This window comes from Sparus aurata, chromosome 9 (genome assembly GCF_900880675.1).
Source record: "Sparus aurata chromosome 9, fSpaAur1.1, whole genome shotgun sequence".
NCBI lineage: Eukaryota > Metazoa > Chordata > Actinopteri > Spariformes > Sparidae > Sparus > Sparus aurata.
In genome coordinates, this window is record NC_044195.1 from 18,049,411 (window position 1) to 18,077,243 (window position 27,833).

Below are 27,833 nucleotides of genomic sequence, written 5' to 3' on the forward strand. Positions count from 1 at the left end.
ACCCAGGACAAGATGATCTCCAAAGGCCCTCCCAGCATATTATCTTAAGGTTATAGAGGTCTTTTGGGCCTCTTGTGAGCAGGGCCCAGGAGAACAGATCTGTGTTCTGCCCCTGTTTGCAGCATTGTTCACAATAAAGGGTCGAAATCTGGCCCCTGCGATTTGCCCCATGAGACCTCATTTCAGAAAAACTTTGTACGGTTGTGAATGAAGACAAACAAAAAAAATTTGCACAGCCAAAAAAATTGTTCTCCTGTAGTCATGTGAACGTTATTTTAAGAGGGACTTCGACAATTCTGACTGATTTTAAGCTTCAGCGCTACATATTTATAAAATCTAGACATTTTGGGGCTCCTAGGGTCTTGGACCCCAGAACACTTCCTTCCTCTGCCTAGTTGGTCATCCAGCCTTGCTACCTTTACATCAAACTAAAAACATGTGAAAGTGTCACCTGTGTGAACTTCCTTCCTCCTCTCTGTGACGCTCCTCGATTTACGTGTGACGACATATGCACGGCCCGCTCTTCTTCATTCTGATTGGTCGTCGGGAAAATGAAAATGACATGAACCAAGATGGCGCTGGACGACAGAGAAAAGTGATGAGAGAATAGAACAACAACAGATACAACTATATAACAGTGTGCATTTGTTCACCTGGCGCGACTGTTTCAAACCAGACTTCTGCATTATCGTCGGGAAACTGTCAAGCATGTGCTGAGAGGCCGCGCAGGTGTACAGAGAGATAATTTTCCAGCTAACTGTTTGCTTACTAGCTGCTAAAGTAGCTAACGTAGCTAACGTTCGCTAACTGCGGAAGGCGAGTGAGCAGGAGGCTGGCAGGCAGCTCGAAGTGCGAGCCGACAAGTCGAGCGGATTTTTCTAATAAAAAGCAGGACCTGTCCGCTTGATATAGTCACCATCGACACAGAGTTTGGAGCACGGGTGAGTTCACCCAAAGCCGGGGTCGTTCAGGAAACTAACGTTACACCTCTGATAAGGACAGCAGAAAAAGACGAGGAAAGGCGTCATCTTTGCTGATCTGACGCCATGGCTCATTCCCCTATCCAGAGTGGGCTGCCGGGGATTCAGGTAAATAAAATGTGTTATTCTACTATTAGCTAACTCTCAGAGACACCTTCATTTTCTCTAGGATACACCCGACATTTTACCTCAAGTTTCCTCTTAACCTTGTGCTCGGAAGTTTGACTACCTGATTGTAAAGAACTTTATCAGCAGGAACACTGTATCATTATCGCGTTTAACACTATCGCATGTGCTTTACAATGATAAAAGCACCTATTAGTCAAAGTCCAGTGGTTAGCGGCTCGAAGGCTGTGGGCTTGCCAAAGCTCAAGTGTACTGAATGGCTGACCAGCTGTCAAATCATTTAGGATCTTTATTTTGTCCGAGCTTGTTCTTAATATGTAGACAGCTTTATTGTAGGCTCATCACAATTTCCCAGAGTACAAGCTGAGGTTTCCAAATAGTTGTTTGGGTCATGTCCACTGTTGTGTTTTTGAACAACAGTGCTAAAACAGAAGATATATCAGTTTATTGTAATGTAAGCCAAGGAGAAGCAGCACATGTACATGTTTAAGAAACTGGAAACAAAAAAGCTAATGCTCGACATGCACCATTTACCTGTGCTTGTACTTCATCTAGGTGGAGACATGTGGCTGAGCAGGCCACATGTCTTGATTTTAACCAGGGCTGCAGCTAACCCTGATTAATAATTACTGCCATTAATGATTGATCTGGCAGTTCTGTAGGTCTGTAAAATGCCAGAACATGTTGAAAGCCCCTATCAGAATGTTCCAAAGCACGTAATCTCTGAAGTCTTTCAAATTGAGAAAAGAAGAAAAAGATATTCAGCGTTTAGTAATATAAAAACTTAGCCAATTATTGGTATTAAGTACCAGTGAGAGGAAATTTTGCATGATAAATCAGTCAAAGGATTCATTCATTATGGAGTAGTCCTCATTTAGTGATCTTTCAATCCAGTAATTGATTAAGCAACTAATTGTTTCAGCACTCCTGGCATCCAGATCAGTTCTTTAAAATCTTAAAATATTCAGTTTACTATCACAAGAAAGTAGTTGATTGACTTATTGAATTGATGGTTTCAGCTGCTTTTTGTGAATAGTTTAGAGTTTTATGGTCAACCAATGGCTTGTTTTTTGGGGGGGTTTTTGGTCAAACCAGCCACTAGCTAGCAGTCAATACATGTAAATAAGTTAAGACTTGGTGTTCCATGTAAAAATGACAGCCTCCTGGGGTGACATAACACAGACATGCATGATTACATTGATTGTACACAATACTACTCTCTGTCTTGAATTATAAACACTTCATTAGTATGTGCATAGGTAAATTAAAGGGACTTGAGCCCACAGGTTATTCTGCAGAAGAGTGTTATTGGCTGGAAGTCTGGCAATGAGCCTTCAGCCCTGAGGGTGTGGTGCGTGGATGACACCAGACTACACAGTTGTGTGGTGCAGATGGGAGAGCATCAAACACATGCTTTTGGAGCGAGGTTCAGGCAGCTTTAGTTGTCGCAGTAAACCTGCTGACTGTGGATATGGCAAGTACATTCCTATCATGTGTAGTCTGTGGTCACGGCGGCCTTGTTGTTTTTTCCATTGTTTTTACAGAGGTCAGCCTCGACATTATAATTTTCACCTGGATGACTGACCACACCAGTGTTATGATAGTATTTTGGTTGTGTTGTTTCTACTCTGCTTTATTCTGCACTGCTCGGTCTCTTTGCCTTTGTTGTAAACTCCCTTTGCTATCAAATTCAGCAGCCGCCTCTGTGCCAGTTTTTCAAAGTGCAGCTGCTGCTCATCTCCCCTCCCATATAGTTTGACCACCATGCATTAGCACTTTTACTGGAAACTGTTCTCTGGGGGGAGACTAAAGCAATAGTGTTTGTGTGTGTGTGTGTGTGTGTGTGTGTGTGTGTCAAAGATCATCATCATCATAGGGTTGGGTTACCTGGGAAATTAAGCATTGGGCCTAATTGCTTTGCTAGTGAAATTATATAATTTGTTGTGTTCTATTTTTTCAGATGAACTTCATAATGGTCATTGTGATGCTGTAATAAAAATGCAACTTTTTTTCAGTCTAAACTTAATGTCTAATGCCTACTATTTTGTAATGGAAATTATGTTTAGGCTAATAACTACGGTGTGCATGAAGGGAAATTGAACTGGCCAACTTCAAGACCATTATCTCCACCCTGGTGCTCCATTGGGAAATTAGCCATTTAGTTCAGTCAATAAGTCGGGGTGTAGTCCTTCGGTTTCTGTTGAGCTCTTGTGGTGGAGGTCATTAAACCTCAGGTACCTCTGTGTCATGCTGTCTGATGATTTAAGTGTTACTCACAGCCACAAATTTGATCAGAAGAGGTTAAACAGTTGGTCTGCATGCAGAGGTTGAAACCAGACTGAAGTACACATTTTCAACAAAGAATGAAGTGAAAATCTTGCATTATATTTATTTATGTGCTGGCGGATGTCTTGAATTCTACACGTTGCAAGACTAAAGCTACTCAGGAATTGTTGGTTATGGCTTTTGGGAATGTACTTTTTCTCTTGAGAAAGAATCTTCTTGAGAAATTGAGGACAGGTTACATTCATCCCAAGCAGTTTCGTTATATAGGGATATATTGAGCCTATCCTCAAGATGGGGTTTTAGCTTGGGTTTTGAGACAAACTTATGACAGAAAAGCTGAATCACAAAGTAAGGAAGTTATGTTCAAAAGACTGCAACAATGACCAGGCAGAGAGAGTTGTGTAAGTTGCACTTTGCAAGGCTGCTTGTGCTCGTCTTTTCAAGTGTCAGACTTATTTTAGGTACAGAAGAATTTTCAAGAAAAATGACAGTCTCTGGTTCTTCAATCTAAAAAGTTTGCTGTTTATTGTTAACTAATATTGAAAGAAACGGAATATTGTTGGATTGTTGACCATTGGCTGGACCCAACAAGACATTTTAGAAGTCACTATAAGGGTTGCAACTGACAATTATTTTCATTGTTGAATCATAGTCAGAATATCTGGACTTTAATTTTTCTTCCTGAAACAAATCACTTAAAATGATTTTCTCTCATTTTCTTGACAAAACAGTTTTTTTGGTAATCTTGTCTGCAGATGAAACAACAATGAAAATGGTTTCTAGTTGTTGCCATAATTGTGAGGCTCTGGTTGCAAGATAATTAAACTCGGTGCTTGTTTTAATTCAAGAGCCTCCTACTGAGTTTGGGCTGTTTAGTTTAGATTTCACCATAAAAGCCCACAGATGCAGGTAAGGTTTCATTTGACAGGTAATGTTTTGATATTAGAAGTAAAATAAAATCCACCAAAAGTTCTGTGATAAATAATTTGATCCACTGATTTACGTGATTGTTACCATTCCAGAACCTCGCCTTTGATCTATAGATAGTACACCTCTGGTTTTATGTTAATGTAATTTTTTTTGTGGTCTGATATTACTAAAAATGCCCTCTATTCTCTCTTTCCCAACCATCTCTCTGTCACACAGAATTTCAGAGCTGATCCAGAGGAGTACTTCACGAAGCTGGACAGGATAGGGAAAGGCTCTTTTGGTGAAGTTTTTAAAGGCATCGACAGTCGGACTCAGAAAGTTGTGGCCATTAAAATTATTGATCTGGAGGAAGCAGAGGATGACATTGAAGATATTCAACAGGAAATCACAGTTCTCAGCCAATGCGACAGTCCCTTTATCACCAAGTATTACGGATCCTATCTGAAGGTAGGCTTTAACCTCAGGAAAAATATTAAGTCAATTTGTAATAGTTCATGCTCACATAATGCTTATATCAGTAGTGTGTTCCTGCAAGCTAGTGTATGCAATGTAGGTCAATAAATAATGCATATGGGCATTGGAACAAGTATTGCCTGTGTAATAATGCAGATTGCTGTGCACTACAACCAGAAAATAGACCAAAAGTGTAGGAGTATACTGTATAGCTGGTGGGCTTCCAACAGTGCAGTCCAAGTATTTAGACATATGTTTTGTTCTTTTTGCTGTGTACTCCAGCAGATTGCAGTGTAAAAAAAAAAAAAAAAAAAAGGACTATGAGGTCAATATGCCGACTTTCAGCTTCAGCATCAGTGTGGTTGAACTGTGTAGAAATCAGAGCCCTTTCTATATGTAGAAAAATGCAGCATAAGTGACGATTATAGGAATGCAAATCCTATGATATTCAACTAATGTGAATGAAAACACACAGCTCTTTACCACCACAGTCAGTGTTACATGTCACAGACAATGTACTAAACAAAAGAGCCAAAACAACAACCTGTTCTGTATATAACCCAATCCAGCCTTAGACACAAAGAAAGATGCAACTTCTTCGGTGTTTGGGTCGTCTGTAATGGCTGTATTGACAGCATCACTTAGGTGCAAACCACATTTTGTTACTGTAGTAGATTTTCAGGCATGCTACATGTGATGGTGCTTAGAGTGCCTCTCACAGCATTTACTGTGGTACTTAACAGCAGTAAGGAGAGAAGTGGTGTTCCATTAGCTCATGTAATGCTGCTGGCTGAAGAAGAGAATTAAGGCTCATTTGTGTGTAGTATGTAAGCATGGTGTTGTGCTGTGTGCATTACATGTGTGTTACAAAACAAAACTGTTACAAAAGTGTTCTCGTTAATAGCTTCAGCAACATCTTTGATAACACACAGACCTAGGCATCTTCTATTGATTAGGACTAATTTAGTTTTTCTTGTCTGGTCAGTTGTGTTGGCAGAATTATCAAAGATTTATCATGCTAATGGCATTTTAGTTTATCCCAAACAAACTGCTAGCACTGCTGCTGAAAACAAAAAAAATAAATGAGTAAAGTGTGTGCTCTAGGATGTGTACCAGGTAGTGTGTGTCAAGAACAACATATAACAACTTGAAATAGGTCGATTTCAGGATCAAACTAGAGTTATGATGGCAAAACAAAATTTAAAATTATCACCAAAAAAAGTTACTTGCATTCCCTTAAGGGAAGCATGAAGAAACCCAAGCCCACACGGGTTGCTGTGCTGGGTTGGTGGGTGTGGGTAGCATCGGTGACTACGTGGGCAGTACCAGCAGATACTGTCTAAGTTAGTTTGACATTTTAAGGAGTCTGTGTGCATTTAGAAATCACAACATACAGGCTTAGATGACACATCCGCAAGTCTGGAGATGTCTGAGTGACACTCTGGTTGTCACCTTCACAGATGATGTTCCATTTGTTCAGTTGAAAATATTGCAATTGTGGAAAAAAGAAAACAGGTGCTGCTGTTTTGTGAGCACAACTGGATTAGACAGCTGAGATGTTTCTGAGTGAATAAGACAGGTGCAGGATTGATGTCAGCCAAGACTAAAACATCTTGCTACACAATCTCCTGTTCCTCAGATTTTAATCTACCAACACATTGTCTATTGAAAGTGTGTAGGATGAAACGGCCATTTTAAGGATTGCCTAATTAACAGAGCTACTGTAAAATGTTTTACATGTATATGTAGTAGTCCTCAGCTGCTAGATATGTAAGTATTAATAGCAGCCGTGTCATTCAATTAACAGACAAGTATATCGATTTATACTCCCTTACTCCTTTTGTCTTATCATATAACAAGTGTGTGTTTCTCTAACTGAATACACTTAGCCTGGCCACCACTCGCCTAGATCAGTGTGGTTTACTGATACATTATAATTGTTCCACTGTGTTGCCACATGCATATTATATGTGCTATTATATATAAAACATATTTTTGGGACATTCTGTTTAAAATGAAACATTTCAGTATTTGTTACTATATTTCTCTCATGTCAGCAGCAGGGTTTGCTTGTGCAGCTTTTATCCCTCTCCTAAACAATGTAAGTGAGTGGGAACTGTTGAGTCTTAAAAGTTGCAAAAAGATTGTTTCAAATGACATTTTCTTGATGTATTGAGTGAGTGTAAACTGTGTTCATAATGCCAACTGAATCTTTGAACACTATCTGACTGAATTGCTGATTTGTTTTTTCAGGGTACAAAATTATGGATTATCATGGAGTATTTGGGTGGAGGATCAGCCTTGGATTTGGTGAGTCTATGTCAAAATAATATTAATGAACAGTTTGATTTGAATTCCATTATGATAGTTCCGAAGATGTCACAGATATGTAAAGTCTTTGCCATCATTCAAAGTGACCTGTACCCTGTAATGTATCTGTTCTTCTAGTTGGAACCAGGTGCCCTGGATGAAACACAGATTGCCACAATTCTGCGAGAGATCCTGAAAGGACTCGAGTATCTGCACTCTGAAAAGAAAATCCACAGAGATATCAAAGGTAAGAGTGGTGCACACCACCACATTGCTTTAACATCTTGTAAATGGTTTCATCTTGACAACACATTCTCTATCGTCTTGTTAATAAAGCTGAAGTGAGGCTTTAGTGTGTATTGGCATCAGTGTTCACCAGCTGAGGAGGAAATGGTTGCAGTAAAAGTAAATTCCTCTGCTACCAGGATGTGGTGTATTTAGTTCTTTTCAGTGCAATCTGTAATTAATCAGATCAATATTATCTTCTACATTTGAACGTAAATCTGTAATGTCTCTGTTTGAGTGATGAGTAATAAAAAGCCTTTTTTATTTGTTTACATTCATAGCACTAAAACAGACATATGTTCCATACAGCTATTTTTGTCTGTCAATTTTTTCTGTTCTTATCGAAAGATGTATGTGGGTCTACTCATCTGAGGTCTCTTACCACTCTCCCTGTCCTGGGTTTTGTCATTCAAATAAAAAACTCTTAAAAAGCTTTTAGGGATCTGATTAATGCTTTACAGTACCAAATCTCTGGTTATTCTTACAGAGACCTTCAATTGATTATAGAAACCAGGTTTCTGCCTGAAGCTGGGATCAGTAATATATCTAAAGTGGTTGAGACATTGCATTGTCTTTTTTTAAATGAATTAATTTGATGCATCTCGTATTCTTGTCTCTCTTGCTTTCAGCTGCCAACGTGTTGCTGTCAGAACAAGGCGATGTGAAGCTGGCAGACTTCGGAGTGGCAGGCCAGCTGACTGACACCCAGATAAAAAGGAACACCTTTGTTGGTACTCCATTCTGGATGGCACCGGAAGTCATAAAGCAGTCTGCTTATGATTCAAAGGTCAGAATTATCCCTGACTTTTATTTCTTTTATCGCTGTCGAGTTTAATGTTGCAACACTGCATTGTGTTATACCACATGATGTGCTGGTTCTGGCAGAAAATACTTTTAAGTGTCAAACATAAATTGTGTAAGGTCATCTGTCAGAAATTTGTAACAAAACACCAAGTGCAGTTTACTCTGCACAAGGTACTGCAGAAAATTGTTAATGTATCCAGCTGGATAACTTTGTGTTTAACTTGGTCTGAAAAGCTGACTGTAGTTTTACCATATCTGCTGGATTGGACTGAACATCTGGAGTAATGGGTGCTTTTCTAATGGACCAGAAGTGAGTCCAGCAATACCAGTACAAGAAGGAGAGAGGCTTATTATTGGGTGAGACAGAAAAAGGCCAAAGAGTTTTTTGGCAGTGGCCTCAAAATGACAAACTCATGAGTGCAATGCAGTTTAGTATCCAGACCAACACAGTGACCACAGTATGTCAAATTTGTTTGGTGACCTGGTGTCTCTGGGACGCATACAAAAATGATTCTACCAACTTCCTGTGGTGGAAGAGAAAGATAAACAGAAAGTGAACAGATGTGAGCAGGTGTGTGACAGTGAGTTTACAGAGAGAAAGAGAGAACATGCAAAGCCAAATTTTGCTTAAAAAAACAGTACTTACAGTTGCAGACTGGAGTTTCCTCTTACAACATCCAAAGGGTCCAAAAGTTGGAGACCACCTGTCATAATACTGCTATTTTGTGATCGTTTCAAATGACGTTGCTACTTTTTAAATACAATTGTTAATATCCACTAAAAGATTTGAGAGAAAACTGAAATCTTTGAAAATGTACATTAAATTCAGATTTATTTTTTTTTAGATTATTTGTTATGCCTTTTAATTTACTGACCGCAGGTACTCTGAGTCTATGCCAGCTCGAGTGCATGATGTCATTGAAGCAAAGGCAAAGCTATATTCTGAAATGTGTGTGTTTTCCGTATGACATAGGTATTATTGGTTTTATGTGTTGCCACACCCAGGTGAAATATAACCAGGCTGTGTAAACAGTTAGTGTCAAAAGAGCCAACAAATTAAATGGTAGTGGAACATTCTCCCAAGAAAAGTTTTGTTTGACATTGGACCCAAATGATCGGTAGCTTTTTGTCTTTCTTTTCATTGCCCCTTTTTAATGTGTATGCTTTTTCTGCCTGTAGTCCTTTTTAAGACTGGTCTAGACTAGAAACGACCCAAGTGCTTATTTTGGGACAGCCACATCGTGAGTCAGTGTGGCTTGTCAACACGACCACGATGTCACAGTCTTCAGTTTGCAGAGCTTCTTCAAATACACCCATGCTGGTGACGTCAGCGATGTCACATCAGACAGCATTGTGCCAATGTGTGTGTAATTTTGTAGAAATGTGTGAGATTGTGCTGCTTATATAAGAGGATCTGTTTTTGTCCCAAATGTCTTTGTTTTATAGGCAGACATCTGGTCATTAGGAATAACAGCAATAGAGCTGGCTAAAGGAGAGCCGCCCCACTCTGAGCTTCATCCTATGAAGGTCTTATTCCTCATCCCAAAGAACAATCCACCGACACTGGAAGGAAGCTACAGCAAACCACTTAAAGAATTTGTTGAAGCCTGTTTAAATAAGGAGCCTAGCTTTGTAAGTTTAAACAACTTTTGGTCATGCTGTTATGAGTGATAGTGCACAGTACACATGGAAAGAAAGCTATTCTTTTTATTCTGACTGTTTGTTTTGTGTGGTTTTTTTTAGAGGCCAACTGCCAAAGAGCTGTTAAAACACAAGTATATTGTAAGGCATGCCAAAAAGACGTCCTATCTGACAGAGCTAATCGACAGATACAAGAGGTGGAAGTCAGAGCAGTCTCGGGATGAATCCAGTTCGGATGAATCTGATGAGTAAGTTGTCTGCACCATCACACTGCAGTTCACGTGGAGGGCGAGACATGGTAACTTTACACCCTAAAGCAAAATTAAGTGTCTCTGACTACAGTGATTTTTATGTCACTGAAGGGAACCAGATGGCCAGGCATCTGGAGGAGATGACTCTGGAAACGATGACTGGATCTTCAACACCATCAGGGAGAAGGACCTAAAAAAGTTTCAGAATGGGGCAGCACAGCCTGCTGAGCTTGAGAGAAAACAGGTGAGACCAGGAAAGCAGTCCTGTATGAATAGTTGACCCCCTCTCATCGTAAGGTCAAGTCTTCCTCGTGTCTCTTAGGCTGAATTCAAATGTTCACCCTCTGGATTTGCAGACCTAGCCCATATGGACTTTAGTTTACGTACTGTGATGTGTTCAGTCATCACATGAAGTCTGTAAGAACGCAAGACCGCAAGGCTAACATAAGTGGTAGAAAGGCCTTATTTTTGCTCTACGTGATTCAAGTAATGTTTGATTTTTTTCCACATTCATACATTTCTTTTTAAATCTGCATTAGAACAGCTGCAATGACACATCCATATTGCAATGAATTTTAGGCCCGGTCAAGTCTGCACCACAAGCTGACTCTCTACAAGTCTAAAGAAAGTCAGCTTGAGGGCCCTTGTGGACCGGATGATTTGTGGGTTTGGTCAGCCCTCAGCTCTCACAGTCTGAGACTGCAAAAGTAGGGGAAGTCCGGAGATTTGAATATAGCTTTAGATTTCCCTTTTGACCTTTTAAAATCTTTGCTTTTTCCAGGTGCAGGAGAGTCCAAAGAGGCCTTTGTCACAAAGCTTATCAACAATCTTTTCTCCACTGTTTACTGAGGTAATGGCACTACCAAGTTACCCAAATTAACACAATCATCATCACTGAATAGAAGTTTTAAAATATAACTATTGTTTAAAAAAGCACCAAAGCTGATCACACTGAATTAAATCTAGTGTATGTTGAGAAGCATTTAATATTAGTATGTTCACAGCTACTGTTATATCAAAACTGTACTTGTTGCAGTTGAAAGAAAAGGGTGAGACAAGTAATGGCAAACCAGAGGCTGCAGAGGCACTGCGGGAGGCCATTTTCCTGGCAGAAGAAACACACCCGGGGATCTGTGACTCCCTGGTGGCTGAACTAGTGCAGAGACTGCAGAGGTAAGGGTTCATATTGTCACTTCTCATTATAGTCTAATACATTCTTTCATGTAAGAGCCCCGATGAAATTGAATATTGTATTTCCTAAGTGTGTTGTACAGTGTTTCCTGCTGAAAAAGGCTGCTGTAGCAGGTTATGAGGCAGTTGGGATCAATTTTAAGTGTAAACCAATGGACGCTCAGGTATAGAGATCGAGGTATTGTGGTCTAACATGATGGGAAGAAGAGCTGGATAGTACATATGGTGGTGAATTTATCTATTGGACTTTTTAGTTACATACATGATTAGGTCACTACTAAAGGTGCACTGTTTTACAAAAAGTTTTCCATGGCAATTTAATGGGATCTTTATGGGCATCTAGGGATGACACTGATGGTCTCTTTGTCTACTGGTTCATGGTCTAAAGTCTTGATGGCATTAAATGGATTGCAAAGTGCCAAACACAAAGTATCATTGAGGCCGATAAAGTCATTAGCTTTGCAGGTACTTGGTCGGAAACCGAAATCGGAAAGTGTTGGAGCGATTTAAAATTGTTGCTAAAAAGTTGTTCTGATGACAGTTGTGAGATGAAAAGGGTAATGGATCAACTAAATTATTACAGTGCACTCTGAAGACAACATGGCAGTAACGTTTGTCCCAAATTGCACACCATCCAGTAGATTTGAGAAACTTCAGCCACAGTCCAATCCAGTGTATACTGGGCTGTATTTCTTACATATCTTGTATATAATATATACATCAATATTGTCAGGAAATGTTGATGAGCCACACGGTTCCCTAAATATTCTTTGAGAAATAACTTAATTTGGGCTCAAACTTTTGAATTCTCTGTTGGCATTAGCTGTATAGATCAGGTTACAGTTTGCCCATGAATAAACTCTGCAGCTTTACCTAAGAAACTCTTATGCTATTGCTATCCATGCTAGTGATGCGGCCTTGCTAGAACCAGTGGAAACTACTCAAAAATTAACTGTTAGTATGTTAGCATGCTAATGTTAGCATTTAACTATGTAACAGCTGATAGAGACTGATAAAGGTTTAACTTAATATGACCACGTAGAGCTGAGCGACGCACTGAGTATTAGAGGATTTTAGATTGCTGCTGCACACAAGTTTAACCCTCCTGAATTGGTTAATAACATGGGCTTAACTCTAGCGCCACTCTCAGAATAAGCAAATATGTTGTTTTCTAGTAATAACTTGGGCTGCAGCAATATGAAATCTTCATGGTATGATAGCCATCTCAGAAAATATTACAGTTGCACATTATTAAGGCACACCAATAAAATAATAATTATTATGTGCTACAATGACCCTTAACAAATTGAAAACAGAAGGGGCTATTTGGGGGTCAACATACACATCATGTCACATAACATTATGTCCTGACAGACATGAAACTTTGTTTAAAATTGATAAACTTGAATTTTCGCAATTAAACTTATAAAGTAGAAGTCAATAGTGTAGATAAGCAAATGTACACAATATGATAATAATCAGCTTTCATGTCACAGTATATCTTGAAAATGATATCGCTGCAACCCTAGTATCAACATGGATACAGGGATAGTAAAGTGACATTTGTCTTTCATCCATCCTACAGTATGCTGGTGTGCAATGAGCATTACAGTCACTAATATGACCTGACTGTAAATATTAACCTTTTATTTCTGATGTTCGCAGGTTTTCTGTGCCACAGGCAGCTGCCACTCAGTGAGAGGAGCGACATCCAGCTCTGCTCTATTTTCCCACCCTTGTGGCAGCAGTCAGATCTTTTCCTCTGACCTCCACAGCCAGGATGAAGTCTCCCAGGAAGGTCTCCATCACTCATTTGCCTGAAGCAAATCCTGGCCTACTTAATGTCTGTTTAGTACGCTATTCAGCACAGTCAAGTGGCCAGTCGCTCAACTGCCACCTGCTGTAAGATGTCCCCTCTCAATACCTCCCTCACAACTGTCTTTGTGTTTTAGGGTGGACTTAGCCATCTTTCTGCAAGGACTTAATAGTTTTGGTGAGTTTGTGACTTTTTTTTTACAAAGGTCTACACTCTGCACCCTTTCAGAAAAAAAGTACCTTGCCTAATTAATCGTGTGCATGTGTGTGTGGCTGTGCGAGATATCCTGTGAAACGTGCGGTGAAGAGTGACGAGTGGGTTGAAGCATTCTATTGAAAACTCAGGTATCCTGCTTTAAGTGGATTGGGTCCTCTGGGAGATGGAGAGAGCTCTATAGGGTGGTTGTACAGACTTGTAAATAAGCTAATTTCTACAGATTCATGAAAAAATAATGGAGCGTTTGTAATTGACCCATTGTGTTTAAAATGGCCAAATGCAAACTGTAGATAATGGTTGTGAGGTAAATATTTTGAGAGACTAAAATGGCCATATATGAGATTGCCTTGCCTTTCTACTTGTTCTTTTTGTATATCTGTCTTTTATTTCTCCAGTTGTAAAACTTTTATGGTTCTCATCCAGTGAATGAAAATGGCTGCCCTCTATCATGTTTTACTATTGATTTATTATATATTTCTTAATTCTCTTAAACTTTTTTGGTTTCACTCTCTATGCTGTGGCTGTAATAATGTTGGAGAATATAAAAAAAACAAAAACAAACAAAAAAAAGAAACAGGCTGGATCCCTGAAGCCTCCACCAGTTATAGACACTGGATGTTCTGTTGCCAGCCCCGATTCCACAAGGCCTCGAGTTGTGTTGGTTTGTAGGACTTTGCCTCAAATTATTATTATTTTTTATTTTTTATTTTTATTTTTTTTCCTTTTTGCTCAGCGTGTGTTTTTGACTGGTTAGATTAACTGAGGTTTCCTCCATTCATTCCATTAACAGGGCAGTGCCATCATCTAGTTTATAAATCAGCAGACTCAGTTAGTCTTCCTAGGAGCTGCAGTGGTACTATCTATCTCCTCAGCGTACCTACAGCTTTAATTGCACTTCAAGTATAAATGCCTTTGACTATAAACAAAGTAGCCATAAAACAGTAGCACGAGACTTACAGTATTTTTGCAGGTTATGCTACCTGGGACAAAAAAACAAAAAGGTCCACCTGAAGTCTCACAGCTTGGACTCTGGAGTTGGTCATGCAGTGTGATATTTACCTGGCTGTATCTTTCCACCGGGACTTGAGAGAGGTATTTCGGTTGTACAGCAAAGTGCATACAGGCGTAGACTTTTCACCTATGAAACAACACTGCTCTCAGATGTACATATTCTAGCCAGGAGGTGTTCAGAGACCAGCGGCACTGCTACTACTTCTGACTGTAGTTAAAAGGAATGTGCATGATAGTATAACAGTATAAAGCCTATTGGTTGGCCTGAGCAGTATGTGTTGTAGCACACTGCTACAGGACTGGAGGAATGTTGAGTCCTGAACAGAGTTGAATCAGCCTTAGAGTATTTGTGATGAATGGGATGAATAGTATGAGCTTTAAAATATTAGATCAAATGTTTTCTTTTGTTGTGACTTCTTATTTTTTTTTCCCCCCTCTGGCATTATGCAGCAATACTTTAAAGATAAGTGATTATAGATAATCTTTCGTTCTTTGCCAGAATAATGTGTGCATGAACAAATGGACAAATTGTTTCTTCTCAGTTGAGAGGAGTTTTGATTGAATCTTTGTCAGGTGATATATTATTTTTGCCACTGGGCAAAACATGGTACACGATACGCCGGGAAAGTTAAAGAGATAGTTCAACATTTTGGGAATTACAACCATACTCTTTCTAGGAGATAGTTAGACAAAAAGATCTGTATTCTCTAATCAGTAGGCCATGTTTTGTTTCCATCAAACTTTTTTTGCAAACTTTAGAAAGTTCGCAAAATATTCGTCACAGTGTATATGTAAAATCAGTTTCCATCAAACATTTTGCACATGAACTTGATTTGCAAAAACAAGAAAAGTATTTGCAAATTAAGATAGGTTTTCCCGAACTTTGCATTTTCCGTAAAATTTCTAATGCAATATTCTTCAAAATGCACATAGAAAATGCTTTAATGGAACATGGCTACACGCAGCCAGTCACACGTATATTATAAAAAATGGATAGAGGTACCGTGTCAGTGGTAGATACGGCTTTAAGCATACCCTGTGTTGTCAGTTTTTTTCTTTAAATGGGACCATACTTGACTAAAAGAACATCATGCTGTGTTGAAGAAGACTTGAAAATAACGATTGAGACCATAAACTCATCTGGAAACTGTTCACGGAGGTAATAAATCAAGTGAGAAGTGGGGTCATTTTCTCAAAAGCTTAAATACAATCTGATTTTTGTGCAACCAGCCTGTCATTAGAAAACAATGGCCATTTATAGAACTTTACGTGTAACAAACTTAGCGTTTGCTTTGCTCATCAGACCCATAAGCCCCATCTGTATTTTATATAGCCATTATATCGAACGAATAGATAGATTAGCTGGCTAGTTAGCAATTTTAGCTAACTCCGCCACAAGGATATTTCCCAAAATGTCAAACTATTCTTTTAAGTCTTTACTTTTATATATTACTTTCAATACTTAAATTTTTTATTTTCTGCTTGGTGAGCATGGTGGAATGCACATGTGAATGAGTAAAAGTCAAATATGTTTAAATGAATACGTAGAAACAGGTTAACCAAATCAAGAGAAGGTACCAGACTCAACAATTTAAATTTTCACCATTGTCCTTTTGTGTTTTCTGCTCTTCTGTGAACAGTTACTCAGTTCTCCATTCAAACTCCTCATGTGAATTGTGCCATGTAAGCCCTCCATCCCAGACTGAGACAGATTTAATACAGTTTGCACCTTTTACAGTCTATTACGACTTTTTTTCTTTTCATGTGTTGCACTTTGCAGATTTGTTTTGGTCTTAAAAAAAAAAAAGGTACTTTAAAATGCTACAATATTATGTTGCAATCACACCGTTTTTTTGTTTTTTTTTTCTCCCCTTTTGTGTGTGTTGTATGGCAATAAAGCAGCGTGGTCGCCAGGAGTCATTTCTTAGCACAAGTAGGCATATATTCTATTAAACTATTTTTGTAACCCAGGAGAGCAGTATTATGTAATAGAGGGCGTAAAAGTTTGGTTCTGTGATGTGTTGAAATTTTCAGTAAACACTGGATAGCAATCACTTAAAATGTACATTTCATTTTGTGTGACTTTGCTGACAGTTTATAGTCCAGTATACATTTTTGCTAATTCAGGACAGTGCTGTTGGATTTATTAAAAGTTGTCAAATGATTAAGGAAAAAATAAAAATCCAGTTCAGATTTGATCGACAGTTTCTGCCATTGTTTGACTGAGTCCTATGTCTTAATGTGATGTTATCTGGAATGTGTTTTCCTGCACCTCCTTCTGTGATTCCTAACATTATTAGTGCATATGATTCTGAAATGCAAATTAATTCAGGGTAAAAAAAAAAAAAAGATTCATTTAATCAGTGCTTCAAGAGATGTTCATTACAAAAACAACACAAACCCTATTCTATAGATTTATATGTTAAAGCGTAACTCCAACAACTTTATACCTTGGAATTGTGTTCACAGGTCCTGGGGAGTACTACTGCATACGTGAATAAGTAGTATAAAGCCTTTTGTGGCTCCAGAGGATGCAGCATGTAATCTGATGAATTGCCTTTAGTGATGTCGCTCAGTGGCTAAATTGCATAGGGGGTTGATGTTCACATCAAAAGACCCGAACTATCACTTTAACTTTTTTTCCAGGAAAGTAGGGATTTTTCCTCCATGATTGCTGTCATCACCAATTTAGTGGCAATTACAATAACAAACAGCTACTAAATAGACCTTATTGTTAGATTGTTGCGTCTATTAGCTGTAATGGCCCATCTGATTTTTGCACAACTTGACTGTTTCGGTGAATATGACACATTGATGTTGAGCTACTTGAATATATTTTTTATGATTATTTGGATACTTCAATTTACTGTCTTTGGTTTGCACATTTGTCAGCGTATCAAATCCACCTGCTGTGAAAAGTGATTCGATCAAAAGCTCCAGAAAAGCTAGTTGGAGTTCATTCTGGTGAGATTTTGTCACCTTTTAAAATCTGGTTTAATTGTATAAATAAATATTAATTGTATAAATCCTTACTTTTAAAGAGGGGAAATCGAACTGAACAGACTCAGACAAGAGGGTAAATTAAAATCGTCCAGTCCTGTAACGTTAAATGTTCAGTGGCGTTTACATTGGAGTCAGCAAATACCTCACAGCAAGTTTTATTTATACATCCAAAAACAAAGATCAAATTTCTCACACTATATACAGATATTACATACAGTGTTTGTACACATATTACATAATTTGTACACAAGAAAAATATACATAAAAATGTAAACCTTTGTATACAAAAAATACCTTAGACAAATTAAACAAGGACCAATAACAAAAGGTGACTAGATTAGCTCATCCTATCTTTAAAAACAGTAATACAGTACATTCAATGAGTATAGGAATTTGTCAGCCATTTCTGAATTCAAGCAGTTAAATGTGCCTACGAGCCCTGTTCGTTTTGTTCTATGTGGTTTTTTGGGGGGAGCAAACTGGTGCAGTGGCTAATCTCATGCTATGTGGGGATACAGCAGTAATGCCTTGCAAGCATTTTCATCAACTGACCTGATTTTTTTTTTTTGTCTTTTTTTTAAAACTTTTCGGGACACTTTTGTTTTTATGACTTTTCGTGACGACGCTGCAGTCACCGAGAAGCCCAGTTGTCTCTGGTGGCGCTACAGGTTGTTTGTTTTTTTTCACTCTTATTCTCTTTGGAAGGGATAGAGACAGAACTGGGCCTTCTCACAGCTGGAAATGTTGGGGTCTGGTTCAGACTCAGAGCTGGTAATGATGACAGCTGTTCATTTAATGAGCGTCCGAGCAAGGAAAAAGTAAAAGAAAGGCAAGACAGATACGGGACATGTGAAACACAACGGGCCTCATCCACTCCTGTGCAAATTCATGTTAAAAAAGAAAAAAGAAAAGTAACTTTGTTTTTCTCCACCAAATGAAATGCCGATGCATATATTCCGGTTTCATACTGCCAAGAATCAAGCCAGTGACCATAATCTAATATCGATATTATAATACTCTCACACAAAAAGGTTGCTGCCCCATGCAATCTCTTCCTGGAGTTTAATAGCTATCAAAAGTATTCTCCATCAGGATATTTGTTAAAAACATAATGACAGCATACACAGCATACAAACATTGATCCCTCCAATTTTCAAAGAGAACTCACAACCGTTTTGATAGCCATTAAAAAACAAAGAGACTCTTTCTACAAGACACAGGTTCCACTGAATACATTGCAAATAACAATTTCAATCCATTGCTACTCAATAATTCACCAACAAACCCCAAGATAGAGACTGCTACTCTATATACCTAATACTCAACAATGTCTGACAGATCTGTCTAATATATCTATCAAAAGCCATGGTTGTACTGCTGTATGTTAGCAGACAGGAGGTGGAGCTCTTCTTCTAAAATTCATAATTTATACCATTTAATTCACGGCCTTGCGCCTTCTCGGGGCTAGCCTGGCCTTGACGCATTATAGTACGTTTTCTTGGGAGTCCTGAAACTAAACGTTTTAAGTCATGTATGCCATCAAAGACCATTGTTTATGTGGAGCAGAGAGCACCTTTGAGAGTAGACACTTAAAGTCCCTGGATTACGCTGTCATCGCCGATCATTAACACTGAAACTCATTTATTCGCCTTTAGAAAAGTCCACCCAGTGTGACCCGAGAGAATAGGTTAGGCTGACCTGATCGCTTGGTCTCTATAGGCTCTAGCTCTGAGTGCTGTAAAATAAGAAAAGTTTACAACACCTATAGAGGCCAAAGAATATTCCTGTCGAGTGAAGCTACGTGTGATGAGACCAATAAAATACCTTACGATGCTAGAGTTATGTTAATGTGTTTATTGCTTTAAGAAACTATATTTACCTTCAAGTGTCTACTAGGCCACTCAGAGTCCCACAACCAATGGTGAGGTCAGAGATTTTGACGTCTGAGCAAACCAATAAATGAGCACATATACAGTATACACAATATAAAAACAGCTGTTTAAAAGTATTTTGGTAAATTCATATGACTGTGAAATCTGTAAGATTCTATATCATAACAGTTAAATAGCTTGAAGTATAATGGGTCACAAATATCACAACCTGTACTCTTATTTTTCAGAAGGGTGATACGAGCAGTGTATGAAACAGGTGAGGAAAATTAGAAAAATAATGCGATGGCCATCTGAGCGAGGCAGGGTACAGTTGATCATTTGGAGACAGGACTTGAACTGGCAAATCAAACAAAGAGACCACTGATTGAGGCTTGTACGTCAATGGGTTCTGAGCACTGTGACACATAATCTCTGCTAAAGGTCCTTCCGCCAATTCTCACGCGTTTATTTCAATACGAGATCTGACTGTTACGCCCCTGCTGACGAAACCACAAGGCATCGAACGAGTGGACTCGCACTGACTTAGGATCCCAGAAGACCATCAACGAAAGTAGATAAAATCTTTAGGAAAGGTAGGTTGTGCAAATTCATTATCAAATAGTGCACGATTACCAAATTGCACGCTTGTAGCAGATGAAGAGGGGTGGTCGATCGTTGGCCAGTCGACTGGGTTCTAAGTAACTGCGAATCCACAGACTGTCATGCAGCCGCTGCTGGCCGCCTGCTCTCATTTGCTCTGCGCGAAGGGTGGTGTGGCGCTGTTGGCACTTGCAGCGGTGGCACTAACAATTGAAAAGCCAGCGGGGGGCGCTGTGGAGCTGTGGCTGGGCTGCACATCTTTCGGGATTCCGCTGTGGGAGGCCAATTGATGGCCAAAGGCCGCGCTGAACTGAGGGAGCTGTTGTTTGGGCTGTGTGGAGGTCAGAAGATCATGTGAAGCAGACGAGGGGGCAGGGGGAGTTGTTAAACCTGTCAACCCACTCTGGGGCATCGCTGAGAGCGCAGCCATGGGCTGCAGCGTCACAGAATGGGTGGTGGCCGGAGGAGTGGACAGGGAGGTGGATATGAGATGACTTTCTGACCCTATGAGATTGCCAAACTGCGCGGGGTCTGTGATGGGGAGAGGGAGATTGTTCCATGTCGAGCGTGGGGCTCCTGGTACCCCGCTGAGAGGGACCTCCAGCAGCAGAGGGGTGTCTGTCTGGAAGGAGCTGGTGTGAGGAGAAGATATGTGGTCACTATATGGGGATGGCACGTGCTCACTGCTGTAGTGGCTGCCTTGAGGAGATGACGTAGGGGCGTCCGACTTGGCCAGGACGTGAGATGTGTGTGTCCGGGAAAACGTTCGCTCTGTTATGGAGGTCTGAGTGAGCAGGGAGGTGGTGGCGGGTGCTGCTGTAGAAGAAGATGAGCTCAGGTTGGAACACGATGTCGGGGGCTGGTTAGCGGGCTGAGATGGCGGTGACGGGGGAAAGTGACCCCCAGTGGACTGCAGTAGATTGTCCTCCAGCTCGAGGCTGGTAAAGTTCTCTGTAGGGATGCGACTGCTGAGCAGGTCCCCCATGCCCCCCGGCTGGACTGGACCGGGGAACACGGTCATGGCCCGGTGGTCCACTGCTTCAGAGGGGGCCAGGTCTCCCATGGAGGTCAGGCACACCAATGAGTCTGGGTAGGATCCCATAGCCTGCAGGGCACGCACCAGCTCCTCAGCCTCCTCCGTGGTGGGCAATAAATCCCCGTTCTTACCTACGAACACACATATGAAGAGTTATAATCAAATCACACTGGGATTACTTTTTATACCACTTCAACACTGGACAAAAACAACCACACCCACCCACCCCTTTGTTGTCAGTGGTTTGCAATTTAAGATTATTTTCATTACCAATTAATCTGCAGATGTTTACAATTAACTGATAAATTGTTTAGTCTATGAAAGTTCAGAGAGTTATAAAAAATTTGCTCAACACAGTTTTCCAGAGCCACAAGTAACATCTTCAAAGTGTTTCTTTTTCTAATAGTCCAAAACCCAAAGACTCTTCATTTACTGTCACAAATGACAAAGCACCAAATCCAGACCGTCACCACTTTCAGTACATCACCATTCAGCATTGAGAATGAAAGAGAGATTAAAATAAAATAATTATAAAAAGTAACCATTATAACATTGTCATGGGCCTCTACTCTACTGCACATGTGCAACTCCCAACAAAGATGAGAAAGAAGCAAGATGTCTCACTCCTTTGCTACTTTAATCATCAGTTTCTGAAAAACAATGCGTTATTAAAACTTAATTTTAAGAACAATTTATGATGTCAAAAAATGTATGTGCAAGACCACTTCCTGGACTTGAATTAAGTTTATTAAAAGGGTGTAGACATAAAAAAAAAATACCAGGGAAAAATCCACTACTGAAGTGCTTATAAAAAAGGCATCTTAGTTTAAGAGCGAGTGCTTTAAGTTTTCTTGAGATTTTTTATTCTTAGTGTCTTCTGGATGCAGTCTGATAAGGTAATTGAGCTGCTGATTTCTGCTTTTTCCGACTTGTCTGCTAACAATGGAGACAGGAGTCAATCACCTATTCTAAGTGGGTTTACAGACGTTAACAAAACCTGCATACATGTGCTAATTTGTATAGTGGTGCATAACATAAGAGCTGTATAACAACCTTCAAACAAGTCAAAGTCCTGAAGGTCATCAGGTAGTCTGGGTAACACGTCGGAGAAATCCTCCTGGTTTAGCTCAAGGTCATTTGGAATGTCTGCCATTTCATTGGTGATGTCGTCAGGAAGCTCCTCCGCACTCAGGTCTGGAGTTGAGGGGCTGGTGTCAAAAAGATGAGATAAGAATACTTAGAGAAGAAATGCTGCTGTATGCCATGTGGGAGCTGTTGGAACATGTGTGACACGAGAGTATTCTCCCTGACACTAGATCTACCTTATGCACACTAAATTTTTAACTCCCCGGTGTAGGGGACACAGGTGTAGCGTACCTGATGCTGGCCTGTGAGGGCATCGCTAGGCTCGTCGAAGGCATTCCCAGGTTCCCCTGCGGCAACGCCGGAGGGATTGGTTTCTGAGGCCTCCGCGGCCCTCTCCTCCTCTTCTTCTTGTGTTTTTTGGTGAGCGCCGGTGGTTTGGTCTTTTTGCGTGGCTTTCGCTGTTGCTGCTGCTGGTGCTGCACTCGTCGGTTTCCATCCCCTCGCAGGAAGTTATCCTGTGAGAATGCAGAGAAGAACATTGCGTCATTGTAGTATCAACCCATATGAAATTACCAGAGCAGTCACAATTAAAGAAGAGAATATTATATGAAATGTATTGGGACATCGCTAAAATACGTAGCTGGCTAAATTAGCTTAGCACAAAGACTGGAAACGAGTTGAAACAGCTAGCCTTGCTCTGTCGAAACGTAACAAAATCCATCCACCTGCACCTGTTACACCCCTCCTGGTCACTAACATGTCACAGCTTGTTAATCAGTGAGCTTTACAAGTGCTGGTAGGTGGACTGTGTGACCTTTTGGCAGAGACAGGCTGGCTGTTTCTCTAAGTAAACATCACATTCTCAACTGTAAAACAGTCAAAAAAAACCTGTACTTTGCCTTTAAATGTTGAACTCACCATTTTTTTGGCATGCTCTTCACAGAGTGGTGTCTGGTGCGTGATGTCAAACACTGGGATGGAGCACTGCTGACCATCTGCAAATTTGGCTGTGCAACTAGCAAAGAGCTGCTGGGAACGATTCAACAGAATGTCTGCGGAGAACAATGAAGGAAAAAACACAATAGAACAGAAGCATGCCGTGTAACCATCGCACTCCATCATAATATGTGATTTCAAAAACGTGCACAAAATAGAAACTAGAATAACGGCCATTCATCTGCACTTGTAGCAAGCAGCTGTAGAATCAGTGACATGGTGGAAAGGATACGCTGAAAGCAGTGTTGAGTGAAGGGCAGAGCCCTGTTGTTGCAGGCCTGGCCCTTTGTGCTTCCAGTGCAGGTCCCCGTGTTTGTGGTCTGCTGCCTTGCAGGAGCCACACTGTGGAGACAGAGAGACACCGGACTGAACAGACAGACACGACACTGCACATTTGCTTTGTTGACCATGTTTCAAACTAGGAGATGAAGATTGCAAGATTAGAAGACAGACACCAACTTGAGGAATTTTCTATTTCACAGGTGAGTGATGGGAAGTTCCTGACTGGTGTGGTGTTCGATCAGACTGTTTTTATATTGGTCCAAAATTGACTGATAACACATTTGTGAGTATACCTTGAAGAGCTTCGAGAGGCACCGCTTAATTCCTGTATCAGCTGCCCGGCACAGTCGGGGTCGTTACTGGCGGCGTGCAGCAAGGCTTTGCGGAAGGCGTATCGATATCTCTTTTGGCGGATGCTCGCCCTCTCCTGCCTGCACATGTGCTTGTATTTCTCCTGGAGGTACGAACAAAGCCTCAGTAGCCGTGATCTCCGCGAGGAACCGCCGTCATCTTCCAACCTGTTAAGGAAACGATTCATAGCATTTATAATGAGATATACATTTTTATGAGTAACATTCAAGTATTTTTAAGCTACCTTGCTGATAATTTCCAGACTTTAGAAGCATTTATTATCACATCTAAACTGCTACTATAAATGTAATTAAAGATGGAGTTCAGAGAATTCCTTCAACAAACACACGACGCCAGGATCATTTCATGTAAGATATTGAAAGTTGTGGCTTTCCAAGAGTGAAAGTGCAGGTGAAACTCCAGATTATGCTGAAAAACAATCAAGCCTACACTCAAAATCAGCCACATTCCTAACCTTACCTAACCTTCTTTAACATGACATTTTACACACTTTCAAGACTTTCTACAAATCCTGGCGAAGTGTCGGGCCAAATGTTCATACTGTGGGGTTAAGTGTTAGGATACTGACCCATTCTGTGGTCTCCAAGAGCTCTGGAAAGGAATAAATGTCTCTGCCTCCTCCTCTTCATCTTCATCATCTTCAGCGCTGTCTTCTGACCAGTCCAATCCTGGAAGACAAGTTGTTGATCAGCTCATCTACTTCTGCATTAGATAAAATAAAAAATAAAAAAACACTGTGATTAAAGAGCGGTGGTAAATGCATTCAAAAACTAAGCACCTAAATGTGGAAACAGGTCCCCGTGCTCCCGGTGTCTCTTGGCACAGAGTCGCACCAGATGTTGCAACCTGGCCAGGCAGGTGGCAGAAGGTGAGAATGCAGCGGGACGCATGACGACCACATGCCGCTGATTGTTACTGCTGCCGTCCTTGCAACTGGCAGGCAAGTGAGGAGCAGTGAAAGGCGTTTTCCTGTTGAGTGATGGCCCAGAAGGTTGCACGGGACTGGGTGCTGCATTAGCGGGCATCCCTGGAGGCAGAAAGTTGACCGTCTGAGGTGGTGGTGGATTGCATAATAAACCCTGCTGCTGCCCGGGGAATATGAAAGACGTCACGCTCGAGTGCTGGGGCGGCGGAAGAAGACCTGACTGCTGCCTTGGGAGGTGAGCGTTGAGCGGCGAGGAGGGGTGGACATGGGGGACAGGGGAGGGGCTAAAGTGCTCAGGCGGTGGCTGGAAGAGGTCCGTGTCATGGCAGAGTTTCTGGTTGAGCACAAGGCGACTCTGTAGTTTCTTCTTGATGGCGCTGCCCTTCCGAGGAGTGCCCACCTCCTCCCCGTCTGTGTCATCCTCGTAAAAGGCAAAAGGGTCCAGGAGTTCCCCGTCGGGGAGGGGTAACAGGCGTGTACATGGGGGAGACGGCGGAAGTTCATCTAGACCATTGGAAGCTTTCAGAGCTAGTGAGGGCACAGTTATGTTGAGGGCAACAGACTCCAGGTGAGCCCGTGAGCGCATTTCCTCCAAAGCATCATGTTTCTTTTTCCGTTCCTTCTTAGGGATGAAGCCCAGAACCTGCAGGTGGCTGTTACAGTATCTAGAGACAAGAAGAAAAAAAAAACACATCCTCAGCGTACTATGTACATCAGTAACATAATGGCGTAGTTGAATGTGCCACATGTGCAAACAAACACACACCTGCGGTCCTCAGACTTGGGGATGGGGTTGGTACATCGCTGGCTGTTGTACTTGGCCACATATTCACATTGCTTGAATGGGGCTGTCTTATCTTCCAGGACGTGCCGTATGCAGAAAGCATAGCCATTTAGTCTGCGCTGCTTGCACAGCTTTGGGCTGTACGAGCACAACGGCTTATTGTCCACCTCTGAGAAGTGTATGTGTTTGCCTTCATACATCACGTGACTCTTGTCCTTGACAACATCAGCTGATGGGATAAAGTCAGAGAAAACCCATGAATTAGATCACTGACAGGTCACAGTGAGGAGGTAACCATGCATGCACACACAGAGGTTTGAGAGGCAGGGAAATGATCACCTCTGCAGCAGGTGAATGTTTGATAAGAATAGGTTATTATCATAACTATGCAATGTTACTTACTGTGTAATTTTTTTTTTTTTACAGAGACATATTAAAAATGAAATGGCATTCTAAGACTTGGACTTATTTCATTCATGATTCTTGTTAATAAAACTGCTTCATCAGTGTATGTTGTAAATAATAAATAATTATCATACTAAAATAACTATTTCAGAACTACATGGTCTGGACATACGCTGCCTCTGGTTACTGTCATGTTACTCTTACACTCACTCATTTTCACTTCTCATGGATAAACGAGAGGCACACAGAAAACAGGTCATTTCATTCATCAGTCCATTCAATCATCCATCAAGCTAGCACTTACAAGATCACATGATGGTGGTTAAATAGTATACTGCATGTAAAAAGTTATGAGCTAGAAAATACACTGGCTGGGGCGCAGACATTACTACCAGACTAGTTGAAGACTCAAATAAAAATCTTTTTAAAAAGTCGTCTTTCTCAAGCCGGCACGAACGCTGCTTTTTTTCATAACAAACTCGCAAACAAATATGATGCTACAGGTTTATCATAACACACTGTAACGATAATTGGAGCGCTAGCTGCCCAGCTTCACGGGGAGCTTAGCTGCTACATTTAACTTTACTGGGGTTAGAAAGTTGCTTTTGAGAGCGCTGAGGTTCTGACAACCGAGGTAAATGCTGGACACACAAGGACAGCTTGGCTAAATGTCATTTACATCAGCCTGGGTTGACGCTAACAACTTTAAGTAAATACGGAGAACAGGACAGGCAACAAACTGTGACTAACGTTAGCTAACGCAACTACCACTAGAGTCTGGGGAGCTAGCTTAGCTTGTCAGCATTAGCTGGCCAGATGAGAAACTTTATTTTGATTTTTTTTATATATCTACGTGTAATATACACTTGTTTTCTAACCCACAACACCTACTACTATCCCCCTTCGGGTAGAAATATAGACCATCAACAATGACTAGACACGGAAAGTCAAATTTGCTAGTTAGCTGACAAGCTATCGAAGCTAAAAACACAAATTAGTAGGCGGTAGCTAACCAGGAAACGGAAACATCAGCAAATGGTAACACTATAAAGGTCTACTCTCAGTTCACTTTTATGAAGTAAAGTGCAAGCGTAATCACAACATACGAGCAATAATTGATCGCAACCAGACGTGATTTTTTTGTGTAAATAAACATTACACATTTATGGCCAAATACTTTCAAACAAAGGGTCCACATACAAGGCTTAAGGCCTGTCCCCGAAGGCCTCCGTAAAAATCGATAGGAATTATAGCCAATATCGTTACATAATGTGAAATTAGCAGGCTGCGAAACTTAAGACGTCCAATATTGCACAATTCCCCATAGGTATTCAAGGCACTGAGTCATCTAGTCATATCACTGGTTATAAAATAAATGAGTCATCAATCAAAGGCCTATTAGCTTCGCCGGAACACCGCGCTCCAGTTGAGCGCTTGGCCGACCGGAGCCTGCGCAAAACGGCAGGCTCAGAAATTGAGACCGAGGCTGTAGAGGGTTTTGCTTACCTTGAATTGGTATGGGCTGTGTAAGGTATTCGCTCCGGATAGACGGCCGAAATGTCTATTAGAATCAGCTAGGCTATTTGTGCATCGATATTCGAGATACGATGGTAACGGCGATCTTCATCGAGCTCGGTATTTCTTGAAGTAAGGATGCATGTAAATGTAAGCTATACAGAGCAAATTACAAGCAGTAGGTAGGCTGCTGAGGATTTTTGTTGGATCCACAGCAGACTCCTCACAGCACCACTACAGGCACTGCGGGGACATGACAACAATCCGTTCAACAACAACAACCTCTCCTACCATATTGGAAATTCAACTTTGTTAAAAGCCCCATAGTGTAAGTGTCATGTTAATCTCGTTAGCAAAGAAATCCCAGTTTGTGTGGAGGACAGTGCCGTTGACTTTTTTGTCACATTTACGACATCTGAGTTAAGCATTTTGACTAAGAGGTCCAGCAAAGTGTTTCAGTGTAAAATCCACCTGGACCACGGCTATCGTCTTCCATATGAATGAGTTACTAGCCCTGCTGCCACACTGTTGCCGGCTGATGATGGACCACGTGCCAAATAGACACCGGAGCTCCACACTGCAAAAGTTTACTCTCCATCACAACAAAACAGAAGAGTAAAATGTAAACATTAATTTTTTTCTCCCTTTTAAATAAAAC

At 40.8% G+C, this 27,833-nt stretch overlaps 2 protein-coding genes across 3 annotated transcripts; one reads left to right on the forward strand and one right to left on the reverse strand.

Annotated features, from left to right (window-relative positions):
• The first annotated feature begins 537 nt into the window (after positions 1-537).
• Positions 538-16,502, forward strand: stk24a (serine/threonine kinase 24a (STE20 homolog, yeast)). The gene is made up of 11 exons (XM_030428015.1): positions 538-1,088; positions 4,539-4,769; positions 7,029-7,085; positions 7,224-7,332; positions 8,000-8,157; positions 9,621-9,806; positions 9,918-10,063; positions 10,178-10,310; positions 10,848-10,916; positions 11,103-11,239; positions 12,923-16,502. Exons 1-11 carry the CDS (start codon positions 1,047-1,049, stop codon positions 12,954-12,956), a joined length of 1,302 nt encoding a protein of 433 aa, XP_030283875.1. The 5' UTR covers positions 538-1,046; the 3' UTR covers positions 12,957-16,502.
• A 940-nt stretch (positions 16,503-17,442) lies between these two features.
• ino80da (INO80 complex subunit Da) lies at positions 17,443-27,782 on the reverse strand. 2 transcript variants are annotated; one of them, XM_030428008.1, is made up of 10 exons: positions 27,647-27,782; positions 25,238-25,484; positions 24,325-25,136; positions 24,115-24,214; positions 23,468-23,692; positions 23,125-23,234; positions 22,815-22,948; positions 22,188-22,411; positions 21,864-22,018; positions 17,443-20,941 (listed from the first exon to the last, which is right to left on the reverse strand). In XM_030428008.1, exons 1-10 carry the CDS (start codon positions 27,669-27,671, stop codon positions 19,923-19,925), a joined length of 3,051 nt encoding a protein of 1,016 aa, XP_030283868.1. In that variant the 5' UTR covers positions 27,672-27,782; the 3' UTR covers positions 17,443-19,922. The 2 variants fall into 2 exon arrangements, with proteins under 2 accessions (XP_030283868.1, XP_030283869.1); XM_030428009.1 differs by lacking the exon at positions 27,647-27,782 and adding an exon at positions 27,167-27,640 and having other exon boundaries at positions 19,923-20,941.
• Positions 27,783-27,833: the final 51 nt, after the last annotated feature.